The 26,277-nt window shown below is 35.3% G+C and overlaps 4 protein-coding genes across 5 annotated transcripts; 1 reads left to right on the top strand and 3 right to left on the bottom strand.

Moving 5' to 3' along the window:
* Positions 1-347: 347 nt before the first annotated feature.
* Positions 348-7,188, bottom strand: LOC111409220 (protein CHROMATIN REMODELING 5-like). 2 transcript variants are annotated; one of them, XM_023039228.1, is made up of 3 exons: positions 6,629-7,187; positions 2,837-3,028; positions 348-852 (listed from the first exon to the last, which is right to left on the bottom strand). In XM_023039228.1, the coding sequence occupies exons 1-3, from the start codon at positions 6,671-6,673 to the stop codon at positions 811-813; spliced, it is 279 nt and encodes a 92-aa protein (XP_022894996.1). In that variant the 5' UTR covers positions 6,674-7,187; the 3' UTR covers positions 348-810. The 2 variants fall into 2 exon arrangements, 1 of the variants encoding a protein (XP_022894996.1); XR_002705467.1 differs by having other exon boundaries at positions 349-852; positions 2,679-3,028; positions 6,629-7,188.
* Positions 7,189-14,023: 6,835 nt separating this feature from the next.
* On the bottom strand, positions 14,024-15,484 carry LOC111409535 (protein FAR-RED IMPAIRED RESPONSE 1-like). The gene is made up of 2 exons (XM_023039576.1): positions 14,498-15,484; positions 14,024-14,104 (listed from the first exon to the last, which is right to left on the bottom strand). Exons 1-2 carry the CDS (start codon positions 15,482-15,484, stop codon positions 14,024-14,026), a joined length of 1,068 nt encoding a protein of 355 aa, XP_022895344.1.
* Positions 15,485-15,514: 30 nt separating this feature from the next.
* LOC111409534 (protein FAR-RED IMPAIRED RESPONSE 1-like) lies at positions 15,515-16,655 on the bottom strand. The gene is made up of 2 exons (XM_023039574.1): positions 16,533-16,655; positions 15,515-16,468 (listed from the first exon to the last, which is right to left on the bottom strand). Exons 1-2 carry the CDS (start codon positions 16,653-16,655, stop codon positions 15,515-15,517), a joined length of 1,077 nt encoding a protein of 358 aa, XP_022895342.1.
* A 1,630-nt stretch (positions 16,656-18,285) lies between these two features.
* Positions 18,286-23,843, top strand: LOC111409219 (V-type proton ATPase subunit d2). The gene is made up of 10 exons (XM_023039227.1): positions 18,286-18,695; positions 20,259-20,379; positions 21,303-21,410; positions 21,482-21,584; positions 21,809-21,889; positions 22,006-22,091; positions 22,194-22,253; positions 22,356-22,404; positions 23,265-23,399; positions 23,620-23,843. The coding sequence occupies exons 1-10, from the start codon at positions 18,515-18,517 to the stop codon at positions 23,749-23,751; spliced, it is 1,056 nt and encodes a 351-aa protein (XP_022894995.1). The 5' UTR covers positions 18,286-18,514; the 3' UTR covers positions 23,752-23,843.
* Positions 23,844-26,277: the final 2,434 nt, after the last annotated feature.

The following is a 26,277-nucleotide window of genomic DNA, read 5'->3' as shown; positions in this document are numbered from 1 at the left end:
GAAAATAAGAATGAGATGAAAATGGGGATTGGAGATATGATTATGAAAGAGAACAATGTGTGATAAGAAAATTATATTGTCCTGTCAGTGTCAACTTGCCATTCATTTTCATTCCTTTTCAACAATTTCTCAATCTTCTAAAATATTTGGAACAATATTACATCTTTTGATTCCATTGAAAACATCGCGTGTTGGAAACAAACTGAATTCCAACCTTAACAGCATAAAAACTGATCGACTTTGGATGAAGAATCCTAGAAGTGCTCTAGCATGAGTATATTTCTATTAGTCTTTCTATGACCTATCACATAAAAAGGGGGGGAGGGAATCTGGAAGCAGTTGAAAAATTCATTTATATAATGAATATAAATAAACAAAAATTATCTCTAATTACTCATCTTTAATAATATCACGTCGTTACATCGTTAAGCCACTCCAAAACCAAGAAGCATAATTTGGTTCCAAAGCTGGTAGGAAATATTTGTCTTAATATTACATCTACCCATAGGATCTATTGCTGGTGCTGTCTTAATTCAAATTCCATTTGTAACAATTAAAGATAAAACATATAAAACCAAAAGAAGCACAAAGTTTTTATATACACACACATGATATTACATTCTTAGAAATTCAGAAAATTATAGAAAACGCTGAAGGAAAAAAAAGTTTTCTTACATAGAATGTCAATGGCATAGAGAGAAGTAATCAGTCGAAGGCTCCCCGTATGCATAGTGGAAGGTGAAATCCCTGAGGTGATATGTGTCAAGCGCAGATGAAGAAATATGGTTGCTTCTGCTACTGTTGCCTGTGCTATTCAACATTTACAGGTTGGTCCAATGTGTGCTCCAACAACTGTGAAAAGAACTCAAGATTTTGAGGAATCAGTAACCATTAACGGACAGGTCCATATGAAGCACACTTGTCGTATAAACTCTCATGGAATGTAACTTAGAAGATAAAGGGAAAACAAGGTAGAATTTACTGTAAAATGTAAATCTTATGCAACTTTTTTCAGTTATATCTTTGCTTGAATACTGGTGTCTGATAAATAAAATCTTCTGTTTTTGTTCCATGGATTGTTCTTGAGTGCAAAAATTAAAAATGGACGGGTTATCTTGGTGAGTACAATTTGCCAGAAAAATTTATTCGACCCTTCAACACACACACACACACGAAAAGAACCTACGGCCTTGTTCGGTAATAATTATGAGAATTGATTTTTTGACCGTGAGTGTATCATACTTGTGAGTGAAGAAGTAAAAAATGATAACTGAAATAGTGACATAACTGTCAAAAAATTATTTTTTAGAGTGAAAAATTGCTGCCAAATGGGGCTACTTCTTTAAGAGTTCTACAAATAAGGGAATTTAATTATCAAAATTCTTCACGAGCTAATGTTGATAAAGAAACTGTAGCAAGATCCTATGACTTAGTGCATTGAAGTATTGGGGGAATTCGACATTTACCAATTTTCAGGTATAATTGTTTGCTTGGATATGCCGTTGTGTTATGTTGAACTATATGGAGCCTAATCATACCGTCCTCAATTACACTTTCAACTATGGCTTGACCTAATTTTCCTCGTATATGAAAGATATAGTAGGGCAGTTTTTGTGTGCAAGAAAGGCATGAATACTTCTCCAATATAGTGATAACTACACGGGCAAGTACATACAGCTCTCACAATAAGGATTATCCTAATCATGGTTGAACGTGACTCCAATTAGTTGAGACAATAATTCATCTTAGATAGAAAAACAGTGCGGGTCAAAATTTTGCAAAGGCCAGGCAAAGCCCGAAGGTTGTTATCCCAATGGGCCAGCTGGCTAAATGAGGAGAGGGCCTGACAAATTATAACAGGGCGAAAAAAAAACAACAAAATATTCCCTTCGGATGTCCTCAACATTTTTTGTTCGATGAAAAACAAATCAAATCTCCTTTCTCTAAGAGAACAACAAATGAATCATACACTACTAAAACGAAATACCACGGTATCTATAAAACAACCCCAATACCAATCCTTTTAAATAAACTAGTGAAGGCAGGTGCGGTGCACGTATAGTAGGCTATGTAGCGTCAGGAATAATGTTATAATTTGGTAGTGTAGTATTTGAATGACGAATAAAACCTATTCTGAATGATGATTACGTTGGACTATATAAAATATTTGTCCACAGGTACTTAAATTGTCGGTAGTAATATGAAGCAAAACACCAGAACTATTATAAGCCATACTTGGATGTAGTAGTATGACAAGTAGAGATGTTGGGAGTGAGGTCTGGTGTACACCGAGATGTATACACAAGAAATGTAGAATTAATAACTACAACAGATCACTAATCTGTAATAACCATGCAGGACCAACAAAATACAGACAAATAAAAGAGAAAGAACATTTTAGTTGTTCCCAGTAATCCCTCACCATGAATACAAGAAACCCCACAAATATTCCTTTCTCCAAGCCCTAAAAGAGCCCAAAAAGAATGAAGCTTCTAATAAATCTTCAAGTTAGACTCTTGATCATTCTCTTAAATTCAGGACAGAGAACTGCTTTCACTAAAACTTTAAAATTAATTCAAGAGGACACTGGTCTGCTGTCTAGATATGGAAGCAATTGATTCTAGAAGATGAAGTGATGGCCAAATAGCATAGGTTCTTAGAATCAAAATATTTATTACCATAGCTCTTCAACACTGTTTTGCAGGGGAGTGCCAGTAATAAGCAACCTGTTCTTTGTGCTGAATTCCTGTGGAAAAATATCTAATCCCCACTATGTACCTACCTCGGAAGTATAATATATGAGCCAAGCATATACTCAGTCAAAATTTCATCATACCAATAATGTTGTGTACAAAGAGGCTTCACTGTTCTTCAACTCGAGTGCTTCATCAACCATAAGATAGTTCCACTTAATTTTGGAGAGTACTACCTTATCTTTCAATAATACCTCGTACGTAATCAAAAGGGTAGCAAACTTTACACTCCTGCTCATATTCTTGTTATTGTAAAATTCATACTGCTGGCAAACCTGCAATCAGAAATATTATTTGACAATGAGATAAAAAAGAGGAAGAGAAATTGGAGATTAAACACAAATAAGAAACACTGGAGAAGCGTCCAAAGCAATCACGGGAGCTAAAGTCCTACTTCTCACAGATTAAGGAACGAAGAACAAAAATCAATAATATAAACGTAGATCTCCTTCTCTTTAAAAAACCCCCTTCAAGCAAAAAAAAAAAACTTCAATGTACGTGTCAAATTCCATCTACCATCACGATTGTGATGCTGCAGTTTTCCGATCCAAACGATATACACTAAGTATTGAAGTAAAAGAGAACAACAAAGTCCATGAATTATTGCATATTAAGTTGTAGGAAGAAAACAAAAAAGAAAAATCCAGAGAGCAAGACACTGTGTATTAAGAAATCAAGGCTGTGTATAATAAGTAAAATACCCAAATACCATGAACACGAGGCCAGAAGTTCTATTTTACTGCTGTAACAAAGAACTTAGTTAAGCTATACATCCTTCTCTTCACCACCATTAACAGTCATTAAATACAAATGAAATTGGTTATTTCACCTTCCAAAACTTCTTAATGGTTAGTGGTCAAAAGAAAAATGGCACCTACATTATTAATCTTCTACAAAATTGTAAAAGGAAGAAAAAGAAATTTGAGAAAACAAACACAAAATAGACAGCTCCAGCCACTGCGGATCACGGCTTTGACTTTCCATCGTCAGTTGCACAACTGCCTCCTCGGAATTTGTCTTTTAAAACAAAATCAAACACAAAGAAGTATTATGCTCTCATGTCTTAGAGTGATTCCAGAACAGCCAAACTCATCGACAATAAAATATTTTCCTTCCATTTCATACAAAGTTAGATCTTGCCAAATTATGGATGAAATAACAAAAAGGGAAAATGCCATTGACCATTAATTGGGGAAGATTGCTTCATTGATTCTTGTTACTTCCAACAAATATTTCTAGACCTTATAGTTAAGACAAGTTTCGAGGTTAGAAGACTTCATAAAACTGAGATCATAAGCACATTTACATGAGGGGTTAGCCCACCTAAGAAATTATAAACATTTAACATTTTGATCACACCAAAACAATAGCTTCCCTATTTGGACTCAATTTTTTTTCCATGAAATACATAAGCAAACTATTCATACACTAGTGCATCTTCTGGGTTTTCAATCTCAAATTATCTTACAAAAAGTATGGAAACTTTTACCTTAAGAAATTTCTAAGACATAATGATGCAACATTAGAAGGGATATCATTATATTTAATTTCCAATTTTAATGCATATTTTAGGAAACATAATTAGTCATTTATTTAGAGTATTTTCCTACTTTAATTATCATACGTTTAACCCTATATAAAGGGATATCTATGCAATGTATGTAATGGGGACAACTTTTGATTATGAAATAAATTGATTTCTCTCCCTAATTTCTATCTCCTTTCCTCTTCCTCTCTTCTTCTATTTCTCCCTCCTTTCTCCTCTTCTCTTCCCTTTCCCCTTCTCCTACAATTGTTCTATTGTACTCGGCGTCACATAATTAGTGCATCTTTTGGCTTTTAACATTGACACCATAAAAAACAAAAACAAAAAAACACATTTAGACATGCAATTTACTTGAGCATAAAATAAAATATACTCATGAAAGGGGAAAAAATGAACATAGCGAGTCCAAAAGGGATGCAACACATATTTGGCTAGGTATGAATGATCCACTCCACCATACTTATACCTATGCAGCAGAGCAACTCCATGTGCCATTGTATATCCCATAACATAGCGAGTCCAAAAGGGATTCAACACATATTTGGCTAGGTATGAATGATCCACTCCACCATACTTGTACCTATGCAGCAGAGCAACTCCATGTGTCCCTGTATATCCCATTACATCTATTTTGTATGTAGTTTCTTCTTTGCACCTTTGCTTAGTATAAATTTAATGCTTCAAAAATTCGCTTATCTAAAACATTCTACAATATTTCAAAAAAAATCATGAGATATAATATATGAAAATTATTTATAGTTCTTTTTGTGTATTATTATATTATTATATGCTTGCTCATAATAATCCTCAATGGTTTTAGAAAACATAACAACAAAGTTGGGAAAAAAATGAGAATATTGCATATAGATGAGAAACTTTCTTTAAATGAGGCATGCACTTTCTTTAAATGGGGTATCTGATTCTACCAATTTGTCATCTGTATGAAATGATCTTATATTAACATGTGTTAAGAAAGACGCAAAAATGATACACAACATAAATTAAACACAGTAAATAAATCATATTCATATATCCATATAAAACATGATCTTTTCACCATGAAAAGCAAGATGTGATCACCATAAATAAAATATTTTATTACCTGCTTGATCATCTTCAATTTCACAATTAGGAAAGAGAGTAATTGAATTTGAATTGGTGAGCAGCTGCAAAGTTTTTATTTTGCAGAATCATTTCAAATGTTAAAGCCACACAAAATAGAAAAAATAATACATCAATATTGTATGAAATTTGCGTAGGGAAAAAAAGTAAAATCTCTAACAAAAATCTACAATTTTGTATGTTAAACGCAATATAGTACAATTTTTGGCAAAGAAGTTCACCTTAAAAATAAATAAAGAAAAGAGAAAAAAAAATCATTCAAAATATCTTTTTTTTATCAGAATAAAGTATATAGAACAAATATTATAAATGAGTATTGAAGTATAATAGTTTCTATGCTTAGTTATCAAAATAAAAAATAAAAAAGAAAAAAAAGAAAAAGAAAGTAAACATGAATGTAAAAACTGACACAAAGGCGGAAATAACATTTTTAAGAATATGTTACGAATATGTTTCCTCTTGTAGTTAGACGTAGATACCTTCCAACTCGACAAAATGCAAAGATTTTCCAAATTTTGCACTGTCATTGCACATTTCTCTTCGTCTTTTATTTTTCTTAGACATTGAAGCCATTTTTCTACCTATACTCAAAACTTATATCCCTCAGTATATTCGATATAAATAAACATGGTTCAATATCATATAAAAAGTTCAAAGGAAATTTGACAAACATAGAAACAAATAAACAAACACGCTAAATAATTTCATATACCAAATAATTTTAATATACATTTTAATAAAATATAATCATTGGCTCAATAACAAATCATCAAATAAGATCATTATTGCATTTGCTCACCATAATAACAAATCATCATAAGATAATTATTGGCTCGAAAAACAAATCATCACATAAGATAATTATTGCATGCGCTCACTATAAATAACAATTCTCCCTTAAAATTATGCTTTTTTCGAACTCTCTTTATCACACAAATACAAAATGAAAGTATCCTAGCAAACACACCCTAGAGCTGTGTGTGATGTTACGTGAATAAGAATAAGAAAGTGCAACTTGGGGAAAGGGACATAGTACAGCAGAATTGGAAAAAATAGTTTCATTTTGAATTTTGCATAAATCAATTATAAAATTTCTCAGAAACAACTCTGAATTCAACACATATTAGCAAACACACAAAGTCATTTATTTAACTGACTCTAAGAATCAGTCCAGTACTCAAAGTGAAAGAGCAAAGGAGGTGCCTACTCGGGCTTCCACGAGGATGGTGGGGGAGTCTCTGAGTTTAACCATGTGTTTGCCAGGTAAGCATGTCTATCGCCCTTAACTACGTTGGCAGAAGCAAAGGATTCGAGTTTAGCCATCTCTTGGGGGGTGTCAATTTCACAGATAAAGCTTGAATATTCAGGTTCAAGTTCTCGATCTTAGTGGTACCAGGTATGGGACAAACATCATCTTCCCAAAAGTAAGTCGATCTCCAATCTTTTCCTGAATTGAAGTACAGTACAGGAGGGGGGATGGAACTCATACAAATGAAGTTTGGCCTGTATCGACCTTTAATTAGCCTTCACTAAACTAAAAAAAGCTTCACAACCAGTAATAACAATGAAAACGAGCGATCGTACTTGTAAACGAACAAATTCAATTGAGTTTCTAGATCTACAAAGAGTGGAGAGAAAAAACACGTAGGAAATAAATTGCTACAAAAGACGGGCTGCCGTGAAAATTAAAGAAGAAAAGATTTTCAAATCTATCTACAAAAAGGAAAGAGGAAAGTGCAACACAGAAGGAAATGAATTCTAGAAACCAAGACTCCTAGTTAAATGTTTCATTAGCCACCGAACTTTGACCTATGTCATGACTTACTCACCGAACTTTCAAACTTATCTCATTAATCACTGAAGTTCAATCCATTAATGTCCATTACTCACCGGATCATATACGTTAATTGACGTGTCTACGGGCAAACGGAAAATCTAGCTAGCCGGTTAAATCTAGAGATGGCAATTTGAACCGTCAAAATCGAAAACCGCGGTTAACCGAACTGAATGGGGCGAAAAAAACCGAACCGATGGTCAAATGGGGCGGATATGGTTTTGATTTTAATGAACCGGTTCGTAATGGTGCGGGTATGGTTTTACGTCGTCGAACCGAAACCGAACCGATTACCCGCTAAAAAAAATGAATTGATAATGGGCTTTACACTACTTTTCTATCTAAATCAAAACAAAATCCCTCCCCTCCTCATTACATCTACCTGACTCATTCGGCCAGTCTACTTACCATTAGTCCATAATAGCATTAGTATGACAGTATATAAATGCAAACCCTACTCTCCACAACCACAAACTCACGCACGGCTCCATTGTCCCTACGGTCCAAATCGTCGTCGCCTCCGAAAATTTGTTACATTTGTTAGTCATTCTATTACTGCTGATCATGTAAAAACAGAGTTCGATATTTTTCTAGACGTGCCAATATTGCCAAGAATGAATAGGAATCAACTTTGAATGCTGATCTATGCTAGTAAGACTTGTAGGGAAGAATGCATCAAGTAACTTCGATGCACAACAATTAAAAATGAAAGAAAAGTTTAGTATTATTATATTTATAATATTGTTTGTTAAATTTGTATTTTACAATTGAAAATTAGGATAATGTTTGCATTTACGTTTGGAATATTGTTTGATAATATTTGCATTTTCGTTTGGAATATTGTGTTTTTGTTTTCATTGACTTTTTTCATAAATTGTTTTATATCAATTTGACGGATGAACTTATAAAAAATAATATATTTTCGTGGTTATTAACCGAACCGAACCGTGCCGAACCGAGATAAAAATCAAACCGAATCGAACCGATTTACGTGGTTATGGTGCGGTTATGGTATGGTCAAAAATTTGGTGGTGCGGTTATGATTTTGGCCGAACCGACCCATAACCGAACCGTTGCCAACCCTAGTTAAATCTTTACAAGTGTTAAATGATTTGTCAAATCATCGACCATATCATTATTAAACACACGCCATCCCCAACTCTATTACACGCCTTTCATTGAACAGGCTTCCTCCATAAAATTTCACTCACCGAAATTGCTAACTTTCAGGGAAGAAAATGAACCCGAATCGAAATTGAAACCCTAAATCCCCCACATCTAAACCCTGAGCTCGAAATCAAGGTCCTTTACGCCATTGCTAAGTACTCAAATAGCCTACGCCCAAGCATGAAGAAGCAGCTCCCATTCCGTTTCTGTAGTTCTCAATTGACGAACAACACGAAGATAAATTTCAAGCTTATGGGTTTTAAAATTTTGGGCTTTGTAGTTGCTATTCATCTGACACTTATGGGTTTTATAGCTGCTATTTTAGGTTTTGCAGTTGCTATTCCCGTATCAGAAAATTTTGAAGTTGCTATTCATATGACATTTATGGGTTTTACAAATCTGAAAAATATTTATTTACATGGTTTCTTTTGGGAATTGTAATTGTACTCTTCCTCCCAACACTTAGATTAATTCACAGAATCCGTTTGAATTGTTCAACCAATTTTTTCTTATTTTAACGTGAAAGAATTTTCGTTGATGCTCAATGTGATGTCTCTGAATTTCCTAAGACGTCTTTAGATCAAATGAAGGTTGATAATAAGGTAATGCATACTTATGGTGGAAAGCAGCAAGTGGGAGTGCTAATTTGAGGGAGCGATCTGATGCCACAGCTAGAGTGACTGATACTGAGAGCCTTGTCGTTGAGAAGGTTTTAGAACCTCTTGGTAAAGAAGGAATTGCTTACGTTGAACAGACAGGCTATGCTACTTCCGGTAGTACTCTTTCAATAAACGTAATTGATCAGAAAGAATGGGAGAGATAAAATTCCAGTTTCTTGGAAGCTCATCCGAGAGAACATGCAGTAAATGACATTGTAGTGCCTAGAAGTACTTTCATGATGAAAGAAACAGAACTTTCTTGCGAAAGAGGGTCACAAACTCTTTGATCTGATAGGATTTCTGGAAAGGTCACTGTTTTGGCTGGAAATTCCAACTTTTGGGTTGTTGGCTGTGAAGATGGATGCTTGCAGGTTTGTCTAATATATTTCAGCAGTTTCTAGTTATAGTGCTTATGAATAAATTTTCTAAAAGCATGCTGTTTCTTTCGTTCCAACCAATATAAATCTTTATATTGTTCGAACTCTCGAGTTCATAGTTTCCATAACTAAACATTCATTTTTATTAAACGATCTGAAAATCATCATTTGAATTTCGTGCTATTGCTCCTGCTGTCAAGAAGTGCAATCTGAGGCTTTTTACCGTTCTCACTTGTAAAATATATGCCCAAATATAGTTAGATATAATTTTTTTCCCAATTTCTTTGCCTTTTATCATTCACTGCTCACCGTCTTTAATGTTAGTAATTCTGGTATTCTATTTGCGCGTTGCTGTTAGTTTGACCAGATTTTTTATTACATTTTGTTTATAAGAATGAGATCAATTGGAAATAAAATCTAAACTGATTTTTCATTCTTGCCTTAGGGGAAATTTGTTGCAGCCACTGCGAATGGAGCATCTATAGCCGAAATTCCTGTGTAAGAGATGGGTTTCCAGTTTATGCCTACCCCCATGGTGGCGTATCATGGACAAACAGGATGTATTCACTGCAGACCAGGAGCTAACAAAATGTAAACGAAGACAGACCAAATGTTGCAGCTCATGTGCCAATTGAGGACGTCAACTTAATTGAAATGGGGGGAGAATTGGTACACATAGATGAGGTGACTTCTTTGAATGTCATATCGGGAAGGCCAAGAACAAGATGAAGTTCGAAGAAGCCAAAAGCAAAATTCACATTGTGTACACGCGGAAGCACACATCAGCTTAATTTGCATAATATGAAGCAAGATGAAGTTCGAAGAAATTTTGTTTTTGTTGGCAGTTTGTAGTGTAACAATAGATAGAAGTGTTTTAGAAGTCGTTTAAGGCATGTCTCAGTTGTTAAGGGATAATTACTATTGAACTTTTCATATCTGGATTGTGATCAACCTTTGACTGTATCTGTTGAGCTTGCTGTTAATAACAAACCTCATGACAAAATCATGCTGTTTCTAGTTTCTTCAATTGCTGTTGGTATTCAGTTGTAGTTTTCATTTGATTGCATCAAGTTCAGCGACTAAAGCTGTATATTGAACTCATTTTGGTAAATCCAAATTTATAATATGAGCAACACTAGATCTTAATGCTTGTTTTCTCTCCATCCATTAAAAAGAAGGTAACAGAAGTTCGGGACGTATTTGGACAAAAAGAGGACGATAAGAATCTGTGCCCCACATAATTTCCAGCAACATTACCAAAAATCAAAAACCCCAAACTGATATCACATAATTTATCGTGGCTGTGCATCTTCCAATTTTGGCAGATTTTTCACATACGCAAACAAAATCCAACTTCATCAACAATAGTTGAATAATCACACTGTCCCTTAAAAAAATTCTCTCTGATTTTCTTCTTCCCCTCGGAACCCAAGACCAACTCTAACAAAGAAACCACCATTAACCTTGTCCCAGAGTCCCCAGCAGCAACCATCCACGACCCATTTAACAACACCGAGACATCTGGTTTCTTCAACTTTCGAAACCGACCCATTTGGGATACCACGTGAACTACAAGAATGGATTTGAGGACCACGGCGACTTCAAGTGAGAGAATTGATTTGGGGGAAATTGATTTCCAGAGCTTAGGGTTTGGTGATTTCATGGACAAACTCGTGTTTGGTTTTACATGTCAAAGATGTGTTCTAGACTATTTTTTGATGTGGCAATGACGGGGAACTGATTTGGCAATAATGGGACTAAATTTACCACATGGAATGAGTTAACAATTCTGCTACTGAGCCAGCCTCAATGACCAACTAAAAAACAGATACACGTGTCGTGTTGAAAAAAGAGGGAAAAAAAAAAGACATCATTTAAGTTTGAAATTTGACAAGCAAGCCCACACAAAAAACATGTGACCGTCTCTCCACTAGCTATCTGAAGCTTGGGAGAAAGAAAACCCCCAAATCAAATCCTCCGAAACCACTACCATCTCCAATCTTCCATATACGGTCCCCATCAACACCACCTTCATCTTTGACCGCAGTTGGCTCTGCCTCGTCACTTCGTGAGCTTTGCAACGTGGCCGAAAAAATACCGCCATAAAAGAATCGGTCGGTGTGGTCTCCATCCCGGCTTCCCACGAAAGTAATATCATTTTTCAGCTGGTCTCAGGTAAGACGTTGTCTATTTCGTCATCTCGAACTAGGGCTTCCGACAAATTTGTGCGCAAACTTGAATGGGTTCCATATTAGTTTCGCCTTTGCTGACATATTTGTGTGCGGGTCTTGAATGTGTGTTATTAGTCCTGTTTATTGAATTTTCGACAATTGTGCTTTGCAATCTCTACACTTCTCTTTACATGTATTTTCAGCAATTTTTATGTTTATTGTTATGGTTTGGGATATTTTGAGAATCTGTTTGGGATTATTGTTACTATGAATTTTTTTACTTTGATTGCACATTTGTTAGTTTGGAAATTTTTGAGAACCCATTTGGGATTTTTGTTGATTAATTGAGTTTGTGAGTGTCTTTGTGGGCACCACCGAGAGCTGTAAGTAAGTCTTGATTGTTATGATTTTTTTTTTGATACGAGATTTGTTAATTTGGAACCCATTAAATTTTGCAATGACACTAGAATTGCAAGCCATGGAGAAAAATGGTGGCTGGAACGTGTTTGATTTACCTCCTAAAAGCCACAGGTGAATTTGGAAGTATATTGAATTGTTAGATTGCTAACTTTACCTTTGTTGTTGGTGGTTGATTCCCATCTTAGAATGCCCAGAACGAACAGAGGAATATGTCACAGTTGTGGGGCGAAAGATCACTTCTTCGCCGAGTGCCCAAAAAAACGTTGTTGCACACTATGTAAGAATGGATTTGAGAAATGTTTTGTAGTGGAGAAGGAGGGTGAATCCAAAGGGAGATTATTCCTTTGCTGCAGTAACAATTGTGGATTTTGGGACTGGGTTATAAAAGAAAAATCGAGCGGTCCATCTACAGGCAATAGTGCGAAACTTATTAACCTTGTGAAGACTGAAACAGTGGAAGAAATGTCCCTTTCGTTCCAATCTCGAGTTCGAATTAGTGACGAGGACGAGCTCCAGATTTCCGTGAACATGACGATTCGGACTGAAAAAGTGAGCACCCAAGGGAATGCGAAAGGAAAACAACTAGCTTGATTAGAAGATAGTGGTCGAACGAGTTTTTTGTAGAAACATTTCTATGTATTCGTACCCTTGTACTATTAAGTTTCGTTATGAAATCTTGTAGTCTTAAATTATGTATGAGAATATATTGTTATCTCAACTTTGGTTTTTAGAAGTAATTTGAAACATTTCTATGTATTTGTCTAAATTATGTATGCATAATCTTGTTTAGCCCATATCATGTAGCTCGTGCTGTATGGTTTTGTAAGTAAAACGAAAGCCAAAAATTACGAGAATTATTAATCCCTGTTATGAAGAATACTAATCAAATAAGGGACAAATATTAAAGGATCACCCAAAGATTGGGTCGTAACATAACTTTGAACTAACCAATAGACTTCTCTTCTAGCCAGATTTCTCTCATTCTAGAGTTTTGTTTCGTGTCAATCCATTCTTTGGTGTGTAGGAACATACTTTCTCAACAAATTTAAAAAGATGACACCGTACTTCCCTTTGAAGGTCTTCAGGTAAATTCTCCAGTAGCATGTCTTCATTTACCCCTCTGGTGGCAGCCCAATTATAACGTTTTGCTTGTCGAACTTGCCTGCATGGAAAATTTATCATACATTTTGTCTACATTTAGAGGTTGCAGTCTATGCCAAAAACATAAAGCCACTACTAATACAGACACTGCCACTGAAACCATAGCAAAGCAAAGTAAAGCAAAGCAAGTGGCCATGAATTTCTCAAAAGTTAACAGTTTCACAGCATTTTTCCTTTGTATTTTGCTTTCATCGTCAAATCCAGTTCACTCTCTGTGCAAAAAACCACCAATCATATTCAATTTCGACGACTCCAACTCGGACACTGGCAGACTCATTGGAGGACTCGATCTACCCGTTAACTTTCCGAATGAAATGATCAAATGAAGATTTAGATCATAAGTGCTTTATAGAGTTCTACTAGCAAGAATTAATTATAGAAAAAAATAGCTCATCATTAAGCAGCTGATGGTTTAACAGCAAATATGTGTCGATAATTCTTTAAATTTTAATAAATCCCAAGTCGGACAAATGGAAGAGTGAACCCAAGATCATTAAAGGCAACAGATGAAACTTGGCATTTTACATTTCTAGTGATAATCATACTTTTGCTTTTAAATTTGATATAACTATGTGAGGAACATTCTTTCAACAATAATAGCAGTAAAAGATATAGTTATGGCAGCAATGATGAAAGATAACTAAAACTTAGAAACTATAAGATAGCAATACAGATGCAGAAGTGTACATAAAGTTGAATAGTATAAATACGACCAAACGATGTCCAACAACAATTCTAAAATCCACTAACTTCATCGGTCATAGCAATGCATAAAAATGACAAACTCCTCCAAACTCACTAAGTTAAAAATCATCAAAGGTCAATAAAGATCCAGTCACGAGCCTCTTCTATCTTCGTCCGGTAAGCTTGGATAGTATAACGGCATACAGTCACCTGCATTAACAGACAAGCCAAAATGAGTAATGAGTCAATCCTTATGAAAAGAAGTTTTAATTCATATGTAAGAGAAACTTGAATACCTTGCGAAGTGTACATAAAGTTGGCCAATGTTGGATGGATGAAATGTGCAGCTGATAAATGTTGGGAGACAGAGAATGGCATGGGGATAGAGTACTGTGGAATGGAGAAGGTCATTGGTGTCGACACACATTGTTGTTGTTGTTGAGGTGGCTCGACGTTGATTCCTCCATCACTAATATTTATTTGGCTTGCTCTCGGTCTTCTACAAGTGCTCGATGTCGAACCGGGCTGCATGTGGATAAAAGGTAATCTTAATTTATATTTCAAAATAGTGGGCTTGTTTAGAAATTACTCGATCCAACGTACCTTCGCTTTCTTCGATGCAATCTCCAGTGGGCTTTTTCTTCTAAGTTTCCTTGGCGCTCCCTTTCTTCGAGTCAACTTCGGATCCAATGCTCTCACATTGGCGGTATTTGGTAAGTCAGTGCATTGATCTTCCACATGAGCAATTGTTTGTGAAACAGGATTATTTCGTGCACTCGATTTCGTAATCATAAGCTCTTCATGTTGAACTTTTATCCATTCCATTACCAAACGCGAACAATACTCATCATCTGCAGCAAGATTTTCCGCCTCCGCAAAACTATTACACATCTCTTCGTATCTCAATTGTGCAGGAGTGCTAACTAACTCGTCGTAGTTGACTGCAACCCTCGTGTGTGCCCTTGGAATATCTCTTCTCCACCTTCGCAGTATGTACTTCTCCAGAATATGTGTGACGTCATTCCTATCCAACACTATGATCGCATGTCTGCAAAGTATTCCCCGAAACTCGAATAGGTGACATGAACAAACAATATCACAGCTATCTCTCATGAGTGACACCATGAATGTCTTTTTCCTCCGAGAACCCTCATACATGATAGTCTCTCGCACTTCATATGTCGCACCAACACATCCATCCGAAGCAGACAACATGTCGCAGTACACCTTTCCCGCGAATTCTTGTTGAATTTCACGAAATTTTGAGATTGTGTAAACTGACTGAAACTGTTTCTCTATTTCAAACTGTGTTGCACATGGTAACATCTGTGAGAACGGCTTAAAATCAGCCTGAAACTCCTTCTCAACTTTGCTTCTAAGGGTACGTTCATACTGTTCCACAAACTGCTTCAATGAGGTTTTCAAATGCACGTAGCCATCAAAGAATGCATTCATACTCTCACTTCTCTGTGTAGTTGACATCCCAACCCAAAATGTGGTTTTTAAGAAACAAGGAACCCAACGACACCTATGATCCCACAATCCGGATAGCCAATCATTGTCACACAAGCCATACATATCAATCATCATTCTCCAACCGTGTTCGAATTCTTCAATGGACTATGAATCATATATCAATCTGTGTATAGCCCGAAATATCGAATGCTTATCCTCGTGGTAGCCAAACTTCTCCAGAAACTTCTTCAAAATGTGCCACAGACACCATCTATGTTTTGTATTGGGAAAAACAATCTCAATTGCATTTTGCATTGCCTTATCTTGATCGGTAATGATACCTCGCGGAGCTCGATTGTTCATGCATTCAAGCCATGTCCTGAATAACCATACAAAAGTAGATGTGTCCTCATTTGATATTAGACCACAACCAAGTAGCGTCGATTGTCTGTGGTAATTTACCCCAACAAAAGGGGCGAACGACATATCATACTTATTTGTAAGATAAGTGGTATCAAATGAAACAACATCGTCGAACTCCTTATACGCTTGCCTACACCGATTATCGGCCCAAAATACATTTCTCAGCCTTGACTCGTTATCCAAATCAATACTACAGTAAAATCCCGAGCACTGAGCTTGCATCTTGGAAAAGTAAGATTGAATTGCTACAGCATCTCCTTCTCCAAGTCGTAATCTCCGTACTTGTTCTACATAGTTTCGACAATCCTTTTTAGTACAAGTCATGTTTTCATACCCACCTGCTTCTACAACTGCTGAGTTGTAACTTTTATGCAACCTAATTCCTGCCAAATCATTCACCTCAAGCTTCCGTTTCATAGCTGCACTCAATTGTCTGTTACATCGATATAACCTAGATTTTGAGGGACTCGTGTCATGAGTGTGGTCAAGGTTTACTGCGTTAATTCTCCAGTTTCCCAGATAATCACAAGATGCAAATATCCTTGCTTTACAACCCATCTTCACTGTTGGTTGCGGCTTTAAAGAACCGCTACTATTACCAACTTTTCCACCTCCGCGACTACATGTCAACGTCAGGAATCTCAAAACTCTATCGTCCCCTTTTTTTTTAATTCCTTTTCCTAACTGGAAAGCCCACTGTGTAAGCGTATCTCTTATAGAAATCATATATAGCTTGTTCAGTTTTGAACAACATTCCCACCTCGGGTATAATTATGCCATCTCCCCTTGAGGTTTCACCTTCCACTTCATTCATCGACTTTGTCACATTTTCATTCTCAAATGGCTCAAAGGCATCGTCATCCTTGTCTTCACCGCTGTCCATGATTTTACCTACTACGAATAACATAAAATCAGTCATATTCAACCAAATTTTTTGGTGTGGATTGCAGTCTGTTTGATTCATATCCTCATTTATTTCAATTCATATATAAAAAGTTAAATAAGATGTTGTTGAACTAATAGGTTGTTGTCCACATATCACAAATGTTTACAGTCCAAAAAAGTATAACAACCCATGCAAACTGCAATATTAAACCAAAAAATAAGTTGAAGTCCACTCCTAAAAATCATTTATTCCTTCTTGGATATGCATAAAACCAAGCAGTCAAGACACTCGCAAACTCAATTAATACTAACACATCGAGTCATGGGAGGAAATAATAATAAAAATACAAAATACAAATGAGATATATTATACTGAATGGGGAACTTCATGTCATTCTAGACAAGCGAATAACATTATGTTTTCAAGCTTCAAACTCAAATTTAATACTCAAATGTTAAAGCATGAAAATCAAGTTAAAACTTTATGAATTCTTACGGGCAAAAAATGTGATTGAAAAACCTTTCACTATCACTTACACAATTACATTATGAAGTACCCCTCCTTGAAATTTGACAATAGCAAGAAAAATTTCACAAGATAGAAGATTTAGTTTCCCCAGTTTTAGATTGAACAAAAATTATATAACCAAAAAGTCTCAAATTTCAGCTCCCAACGCAGCAAACTACTGTGCTAGTGTTTACAGTGTTCAGTCGACTATACCTATTGAGTGGGTTTTTTTGGTACACCATGCTATACTTTTCACATAAATAAATCAGAGATCAAGCGCAATGAATGAAGACATAAGTTAATCCATAATCAAAGTAAAAAAATTAAAAAGTAACAAAAATCGCAAATGAGTTCTCGAAAAATCTGACTTTTCACTCTTATCTTGGTAGGTTGGGTCTCGGAGGGTCACCGGAATGTAGCCAAATGGTCGGGGAGGTCGTTGTCCGACTTTATATATTTCTCGACGGAGCTGAATTCGTACACAGACAGAAAGGGATGGTGGTTTTGAAAGAAATATTGCCGATTGTTTTGAAAGAATTATTTGGGGGAAAGTAATTTAGGAAGTCAGAGGAAAATGTTATATAGTTCCTGTGTTTTCCCACCAAATCACGTGTGTTTTCTTTCCCGTTCTTTTTGTTTCCCACCAAAACACAAGAAGACAAAGACACGTAAGCAAATTTTGAAAGCCTATTTTTGAGTCTGTATGAGGGGCCTGTTCGACTAGCACTATTCATGAGTTAATCGGACACCTCATCATTCCATCCTCGACATCAGCAACAATTCAAACGGCATCCAGTCAGGTGAGTGATGGACACTAACACAGGAAAATTTAGTGGCTAATGGGACAACTCACAAAGTTCAATGAGTAAATCGTGACATAGTATAAAATTCAGTGACCAATGAAATATTTAACTCCAAGACTTCCCAACCCAAAGACACTATGATATTTCCCATCGAAAAACACCAATAGTTGAGCCGACCTAAGATTTGGCTTGTGAGCCGACCCTAATGCTTGTGAACAGTAACACATCTACTGCCTCTTTTATATGTAGTTAGGTTAGATTAGATTCGATTCGATCAGGTTAGATTAAATAGATGTAAGACGCCGACTTGGGTGTGAGGATCTAAATGTTGTATTTGACGAAGTTAGAGAACCTGATCCTAATTTTCTCAAACCGAATTTGTGATCCAAATAACAGACCGATTGAGCTCCATCTCTGCAATTCCCCTTCGTCATTATTTCTAACCTTTATCCCTGCCTAAAAGAATTTCTTTAGAGTTTCCTCGAAGGGGTTTCATTCAATTATTCATTTTAATTTCGTTCGATTCGCTTCGGATCTGTAGAGAAAATGTATGGATTCGAAGCGCTGACCTTCAACGTCCATGGAGGGTACCTAGAGGCCATCGTCCGTGGCTACCGATCCGGCCTTCTCACCGCTGCCGACTACAATAACCTCTGCCAGTGCGAAAGCCTCGAAGACATCAAGATGCACCTATCCGCCACTGAGTACGGGCCTTACCTCCAAAATGGTCCGTATATTTCGCCTCTTTTATTTTTAGTTAATAATCAAAATTTATTTTATGTTTGTGGGATTTGGTTTATTTGATGAATTGTATAAGTTTACACGAAATTCTTTAGCTTTAGTGATTTTTAAGCTAATTTATGAATTAGCTGACACTTGGATTCAAATATTCTCCATTGAAGAGAATTCGAGTCCATCATTTCAATTTTCGAACTCTTTTTTTTTTTTAGGGTTTGCTGAGATTTGATATTTTTTGATGGACTATGTAAGTGTAGTCTGAAATGTTGGTCTGTAGTGATTTTTTGAAGTAATGAAGTGTGTTAACTAATAATCTGATTCAATCAATCTCGTTTGCATAATCTGCGTTAGTTAGTTATGACTTTCAGCTGTAGCTATGAGAATTTTGGTGGTAGCTAAGGTAGATTCAATCAAACATCACACTGCTCAAGATTTGTCTATGTATTAAATTTTACAGTGTATGTGCATTGAGAAAGGACTCTTGTATTATCAAAGAACGTGTTACATATTTTTCTATTTCTATCTAGAGGGAACATTTCTCTAAAGGCTGTTTTTCACTTTATATTTTTTACATTTTTCTTACATAAGCTAGCCGCAATTTAGAAAGGCTTAATTGGGTACTGAGGTGTTTTATATCCATGAGGTGAGACATAAACGTGAAGAAAAACCAACAAAATAATTCAAAAGGATATAAAAATACAAAAATTTGCTCATAATATATGTAGCCTATCTTTATGAAATTCATAATTGGACAAATTAATAAAATTAAAAGTTTAAATTGCAAACAAACTTAAATTAGATTAACAAAGTAAATCAAGCCCCTGTTTGTTTCCCATTAAAATGAAAAATATAACCGTTATACATCACATCAAACCACCAAATTTGAATTTCTATCTTTTGTGTGGATCCGTAACGACTATATTTTTCATTCTCATTCTTCCAAAAATGAGAAACAAACAGGAGCCAAAATACAAAATTGTAATATAATAAAAACAGTAGAAAGGTTAGAATCTTTACGGGAATCATCACATAATGTTCCTTTCAATGTTCCTCAATGATATTTTTTTTCTTATTCTTTGTCATCATCCTACACTAGCCATCACGTGTTCTCCTTTTCATTTCCTTTTCATGTAAAGGCAGGGAAAAGAAATAAATAAAACCTGATTATAAAGAAGAGTCCAAGAAGGAAAAGCTAAGGTCTGTGATAAAATATTAAAATATACGGAAAATGCAAGACTATTACGCGAACGCCTTAATCCCCTTGAAGCTGTGCTTAAGGAGTAAGCTTTGAGGTGCGTTATGTAAGACTCATGTGATGTATGATTCCAGCGGTAAATATCAAATAGCTTTTGTAAACAATGAAAATATTAGCTACAGTAGTTGAAATCATATTGAGTATCTACCGCAGATAAGTTAATTTTACGAAGTAGATAGGATTGCTAGAATGGTGCTAGGCTGTAGCTTGTTTTGAAGCACTGCAAGTATTATGGGATTGGTAGATGTTTCCAACTTAGAGCACTTTGATGATTTTGTTTGTTTCATTGACTTACAGAGCCCTCTCCATTGCATACAACTACAATAGTGGAAAAGTGCACTCTTAAACTGGTCGATGAGTACAAGCAAATGCTGTGCCAAGCCACAGAACCCCTATCAACCTTCTTAGAATATATCACGTATGTGAATCTCTCTTTCTGCTAGCACGTGTGTAATTGTGCACATATTTTTTTATCTTTGTTTTATTTGTATATATGACCGTATTTTTGTATAAGTGTTTCTCTTTGTACTTTAAATAAGAAAATATTTATTAATGCTGTCTAAGTACTCTTGAACTATTGTGCATATAACCCCTATTTGGTGGCCATTTTTTAGAAAAACATTTTTTTGAATAGTGAATTTTTGGAGAATGTATGATTAAAAAGTGAGGAAAAGTTTTGTGTTTGAGTGTAAAATGTTTTATTGTGTAAATATGTGGTTGAAAATGAGTATGTAGAAAAAAGAGTTTTAAAAGAATGAAAGACAAATAGAGGCATAGAGTGTAGATATGTGTCTCTCAGATATAATGACAATCTGGTATTATGCCAAAACTGAAAGAGAAAATAGTTTCTTGCCAATTACAGGCCAAGATATAATGACATATGAAGTTAAATGCTCAAATAGCTAATCTAAATGAAAAAATTTAAAGCAGTCTCCCATGATGCTTGCTAGAAGTGCAAATTGTTGGTCTGCAAGTTGACAATCTGGTATTATGCCAAAACTGAAAGAGAAAATAGTTTCTTGCCAATTACAGGCCAAGATATAATGACATATGAAGTTAAATGCTCAAATAGCTAATCTAAATGAAGAAATTTAAAGCAGTCTCCCATGATGCTTGCTAGAAGTGCAGATTGTTGGTCACTCATGTAAACTTGCAGAAAGTATGTCCAGTTGACAAATAAGGTTGTGATAGGTACAAGAAATTGTGTCTATCAAGCTTATTCTGCAACTTGCTTCTTGTGGCGGAGATAAGGTGGAATCTTGCTGCGGAATCCTTTAATCACTTGTGGTAAATTAAACTAGAAATTTCATTCTTGACGCAGTATTTCTACATATTGTGCAGATATGGTCACATGATTGACAATGTCGTGTTAATTGTCACTGGAACGTTGCATGAGAGAGATGTTCAAGAGTTGTTGGAGAAATGTCACCCTTTGGGAATGTTTGACAGGTAATATGTCTTTATTCAACATTTTGCGCTCTATATAAAGGTAACGAAAAAAACTTCCATTCATTCTACAGCATTGCTACCCTGGCAGTTGCTCAGAATATGAGGGAGCTTTACAGACTGGTGCTTGTTGACACACCTCTTGCACCATATTTCTCCGAGTGCATAACTTCAGAGGTACCAGGTCCAGTTTAATGTTGTTGAAGTAATAGAGGCAAAGCAATCAGATTTCACTGAAAATAGTACGAGTATATTCACTTGTCAAAGGAAAAAAGAAAATAATACAAGTAGAATGGAATATATTTGTCAGCATTTATTTACTATCATGTCTTCTTGTTAGTGAACACTGTGCAAAAACAAGGTTTGAAATGTTAATGGGGTTTTATATGGATATTTTCTAGGATTTGGATGACATGAACATTGAAATTATGAGGAATACCCTCTACAAAGCATACCTTCAGGATTTCTACAGATTTTGCCAAGTAAGCCTTTCGTTCCTGAATTTTAAAAAATGTTTTCTCTCTTTATCTTCTGTATGTTTCAGCATTTCGCATTTTCCTTTTCATTACTCTATCTAACATGAAAATTTTTTAAATAGAAACTTGGCGGCGCCACTTCGGAGATTATGTCTGACATTCTAGCTTTTGAGGCTGATAGAAGGGCTGTTAATATCACCATAAACAGGTAGTGTCACTGTTCTAGAATTATTGGTGTGAAGCTTTTGAGTGTTCTCATAATGCATTTCATTTTGACCCTTCCATATGAGTCATGACTTTGAATCTGCAGTATTGGCACTGAGCTTACACGAGATGATCGTAGAAAACTGTACTCTAATTTTGGCTTACTGTAAGAGCTTCTGCATCTGCTTCTCCTTATTTTTAACTACTGAAAATGACTTCTTGGAGCTCCTTTTTTCTGGAAACTGATATTGGTGCAATTATTAATTAGTTATCCCTACGGTCACGAGGAACTCGCAATCTCTGAGGATATAGATCAGGTATGTTAAGTCAATAAATCATAGAATAGTTTGAATTATGTTGAATTTTTGCTGTCTTATAATCTTTGGATACATGAAGATTTCTTTGCTCTTACTAAATCTTTGACTCTTTTTGTTGCCTAAGAAACTGCTCACCTTCGCCCTAAAAAAGATCTGTCTCAGAATGAAGATTGGAGGAGGTGTTGATTGTTTGAAATGCCCCCTTTAAAAGTTTCTCATTTTAACCAATGTTGGATGATGAAATGATGCCTATTTATGTTATATATTTTTTATTTTTTTTATTTTTTGCTTTTGTATGTTGTTGGTAAAAGAACTTATATTGCCAAAAGCATCAAGTGGGGTCTGTTGTAGTATGTAACCATAAGGAGTAATTTTTTTCATTTTTATGGGCGAGTGTGAAGGCTATAAAACCTGCAGAAGGGGTGCTGTTGTTGTTGGACATTATAGGGAGTCTACTTCTTAGCGTTGATGATCTAGTGCCAATTCTGAAAGGCTTTTGAATGATCATTTGTTTTCCAAGTGAGTTAACTGGAAGAGACGGAGTGAAGCCACTCATAAGGGCTGTAACAAACACGAAAAATGAGATTTTTATAAATAGGGGAGGGATGGAGGAGCTATAAATTTTAAAGTGTCTGCTGAGGTCAGTGATCCATTGGTGTTATTTCTTTGTGCTATGCAAGCAGCTCATAACTGTGTGGTTGCATTCCATTTCGAGCCATGTCCTTCTATTTTAGCATCACAGGACAGATATTTAGTTTTTTCTGCCTCGAGCTTCATTTTCTATAGTAACCTGCAATTGGTTCATAATACCTGGTTGTTGCAGTTAGTAATTAATTATTTGTTCAACAATTTAATTATAGGTCCGCGGTGTCATGGAGAAGTATCCTCCTTATCAGTCCATATTTTCAAAGTTATCCTATGGAGAAAGCCAGATGCTTGACAAGGCATTTTACGAAGAGGAGGTGAAACGGCTTTGCTTAGCATTTGAGCAGCAGGTATGTTTCTAAGAGCTGGCAATTAAAAAGTTGAGAATTCTACACCTAGGAATAATAACATGGTTTTTCTAAAGCATTTAAACATGACTAATTAGCATGGAGAATTTTATTTTATTATTTTCTAGAAACAACATTTCACAAGTCTACTTGGTGCTCTTTATTAATTTATTTAACAATTTCATGTGTTGAATTGATTATCTGTATTCTTATGTCATTGCAGTTCCATTATGGTGTGTTTTTTGCCTACATGAGGTTGAGGGAGCAGGAGATCAGGAACTTGATGTGGATATCTGAATGTGTTGCTCAGAACCAGAAATCCAGAGTGCACGATAGCGTTGTTTTTATATTCTAATTTATTCAAAACTATTTTAGAGCTTTACACTCTTTTGTTGTGTGTAAATTTTGTTGCATTTTGAAGGGAATATTATGCTGCATTTTTTTTTATTCTTTTTAACTTTCAGAATAAGTTACGTGATGGTTGTGCAAGTCGGATGGAGAAATCTTGTGTTGATTCATAGTGGGTGATGAGAAATGTGTGGTTAAAAAATAAAGAAAAATTTTGAATTTACATATAATATTATTTATTTGAAGAATGTATGATTGAAGTAATGTGAATTCGCTATTTAAGAATGTATTTTTTTGAAATAACGTGAGTTAAACAGCCTAAGGTTTAGGTGCAAAGTGGGCTGTCTGGGAAAATTTTTGTAGTGGCCGGGCATGCATAAACTTTCGGGTAATTAGCACAAAACGTCCTTCCCTTTCGATGTTTTTGTGAAAAACGTCCATATCTTTCGTTTTTTGGCGGATTACATCCTCACCTTTATCTTTTTTTGCGCAAAACGTCATTCTGTCAACTTCCCATTAAAATGTTCCGTTAAATCAAGACAATTAGCACAAAAGGTCTCTACCTTTCAATATTATTGTGCAAAACGTTCATACTTTTTATTTTTTGGCATAATTAGCACAAAATGTCCTTACCTTTTAATGTTATTGTGCAAAAAGTCCTTACCCTTCACCTTTCATTGCGAAAAAGGTCATTCTCATCATTTTTTTAAATAAAATGACGACTTTACCCTCCTATTCAAATAAAACAAAAATAAAAGATGAATTACTAACTGAAATCATAGTCCTTAAATTTTTAAAAAATTACAAGGAAATCATAAATTCTCAACCACCACCACTTTCACAACCTATCAAGCTGCCAATTATAAATTCACATAACATCACATTTCGGCTATCATGCCCAACGGACTCCACCACCGTAAATGTGGTTCTTTCGGACAGATTGGTGACCAATATTATGGAGGATATTGGGGAGAGTGAGGCGATGCTGGTGGTGATGGAGTCCAATAGGTGTTGTGGCTGAAAGGTGGTGCTATATGGATCTATAGGTGGTGGCTTGGTGGGGTTGTGAAAGTGGCGGTAATGGAGAATTTAGGATTTATTTGTAATCTTTTGAAATATTTAGGACTATTGTTGCAATTAATTAATTATTATTTTTCTTTTCTTTTTGTATTATTTCAATAGGAGGGTAAAATCGTCATTTTATTAAAAAATGGATGAAAAGAACTTTTTGAGCAATGAAAGGTGAAATGTAGGGGTGAAAATGTTAAAAATGAAAGGTATGGACGTTTTGCACAATAACATTGAAAGGTATGGACATTTTTTGCTAATTATGCTAAAAAATGAAAGGTAGAGACGTTTTGTACAATAACATTAAAAGGTAGAGACCTTTTGTTCTAATTACATTTTGGATTTAACAGAGCATTTTAACGGAGAGTTGACAGAAGGACGTTTGCGCAAAAAAAGGTAAAGTTGAGGATGTAATCCGCCAAAAATGAAAGGTAATGACGTTTCCCATAAAAACATCGAAAGATAGGGATATTTTGTGATAATTATCTTAAACTTTCATAGACTGTGTTGTGCCCATAATGTTTTGGGAAAGCATCACAAATACCTCACAATATATAAAAATTCAATTTTTAATACATTACCAAAATGAAATTTGAAATTACTACATCACTATAAAAGAACATCACAGCCACTGTTATCCAAGTCTTTATATATATTCTCCTGTAAGTATAACCATAGTTACGATGCAGAGTAGAAAAGGGTGGATTTAATTAAAGATTGTGCTCGGTGTACATAATTTATGTACATTGTGTGGACACCCATATGTACACCAAGACTTCCTTTAAGGGGAGAATTGAGTTCATGGAGATTGCATGATATCTTGCTTATCTGTGGCGTGGGTTCCACTCTATGTGAAGGGCTGTGTACACTCTTATGTACATAAATTATATACACACAGACTTTTCCTTTAAGGGGAGAATTGAGTTCATGGGAATTGCATGATATCTTGCTTTATGTACCCATGTGAAGGAAAATGTGGTGTTATTATCCCATCTAATTTTGAAAGCTGTAAATTTACACGGTCAAATTTAAGAGAAACATTCATATGCATATACTTTTTGAGAAAATAAACATTCATATGCATATACTTTTTGAGAAAATATGTATCTTATCAAGCACATGATAAGAAGTATTTGCAGCAAGGCCATATAAGAAGAAAGAGTTAGAAGTAATTATGTGGAATGAGGTTTTGGCGCACAATTTTGACCATAAATAATATGGGATGAGATAACGAGACTTTGTTGGTTGAGTATGTACTTTGGTTGATGGATGGACGTCGAACGTTATTTTAAAGTTTTCTTTAATATAGTACTCTTTGTGTCGAGAGTTGAACGACTTATTTTGGCATTCATAGTGAAAGGAATGTTTCATGTATCCAAATGTCATGTAGGCGAATTAACCTTTTTGTTAGACAAATTTTCAAATAATATTATTTGACTTAAATTTTTCCACTATATATAGGGTT

Source organism: Olea europaea, chromosome 14, assembly GCF_002742605.1.
Source record: "Olea europaea var. sylvestris chromosome 14, O_europaea_v1, whole genome shotgun sequence".
Taxonomy (NCBI): domain Eukaryota; kingdom Viridiplantae; phylum Streptophyta; class Magnoliopsida; order Lamiales; family Oleaceae; genus Olea; species Olea europaea.
The sequence above is the reverse complement of the archived record's forward strand: the minus strand, read 5'-3'. Positions and strand labels throughout refer to the sequence as shown.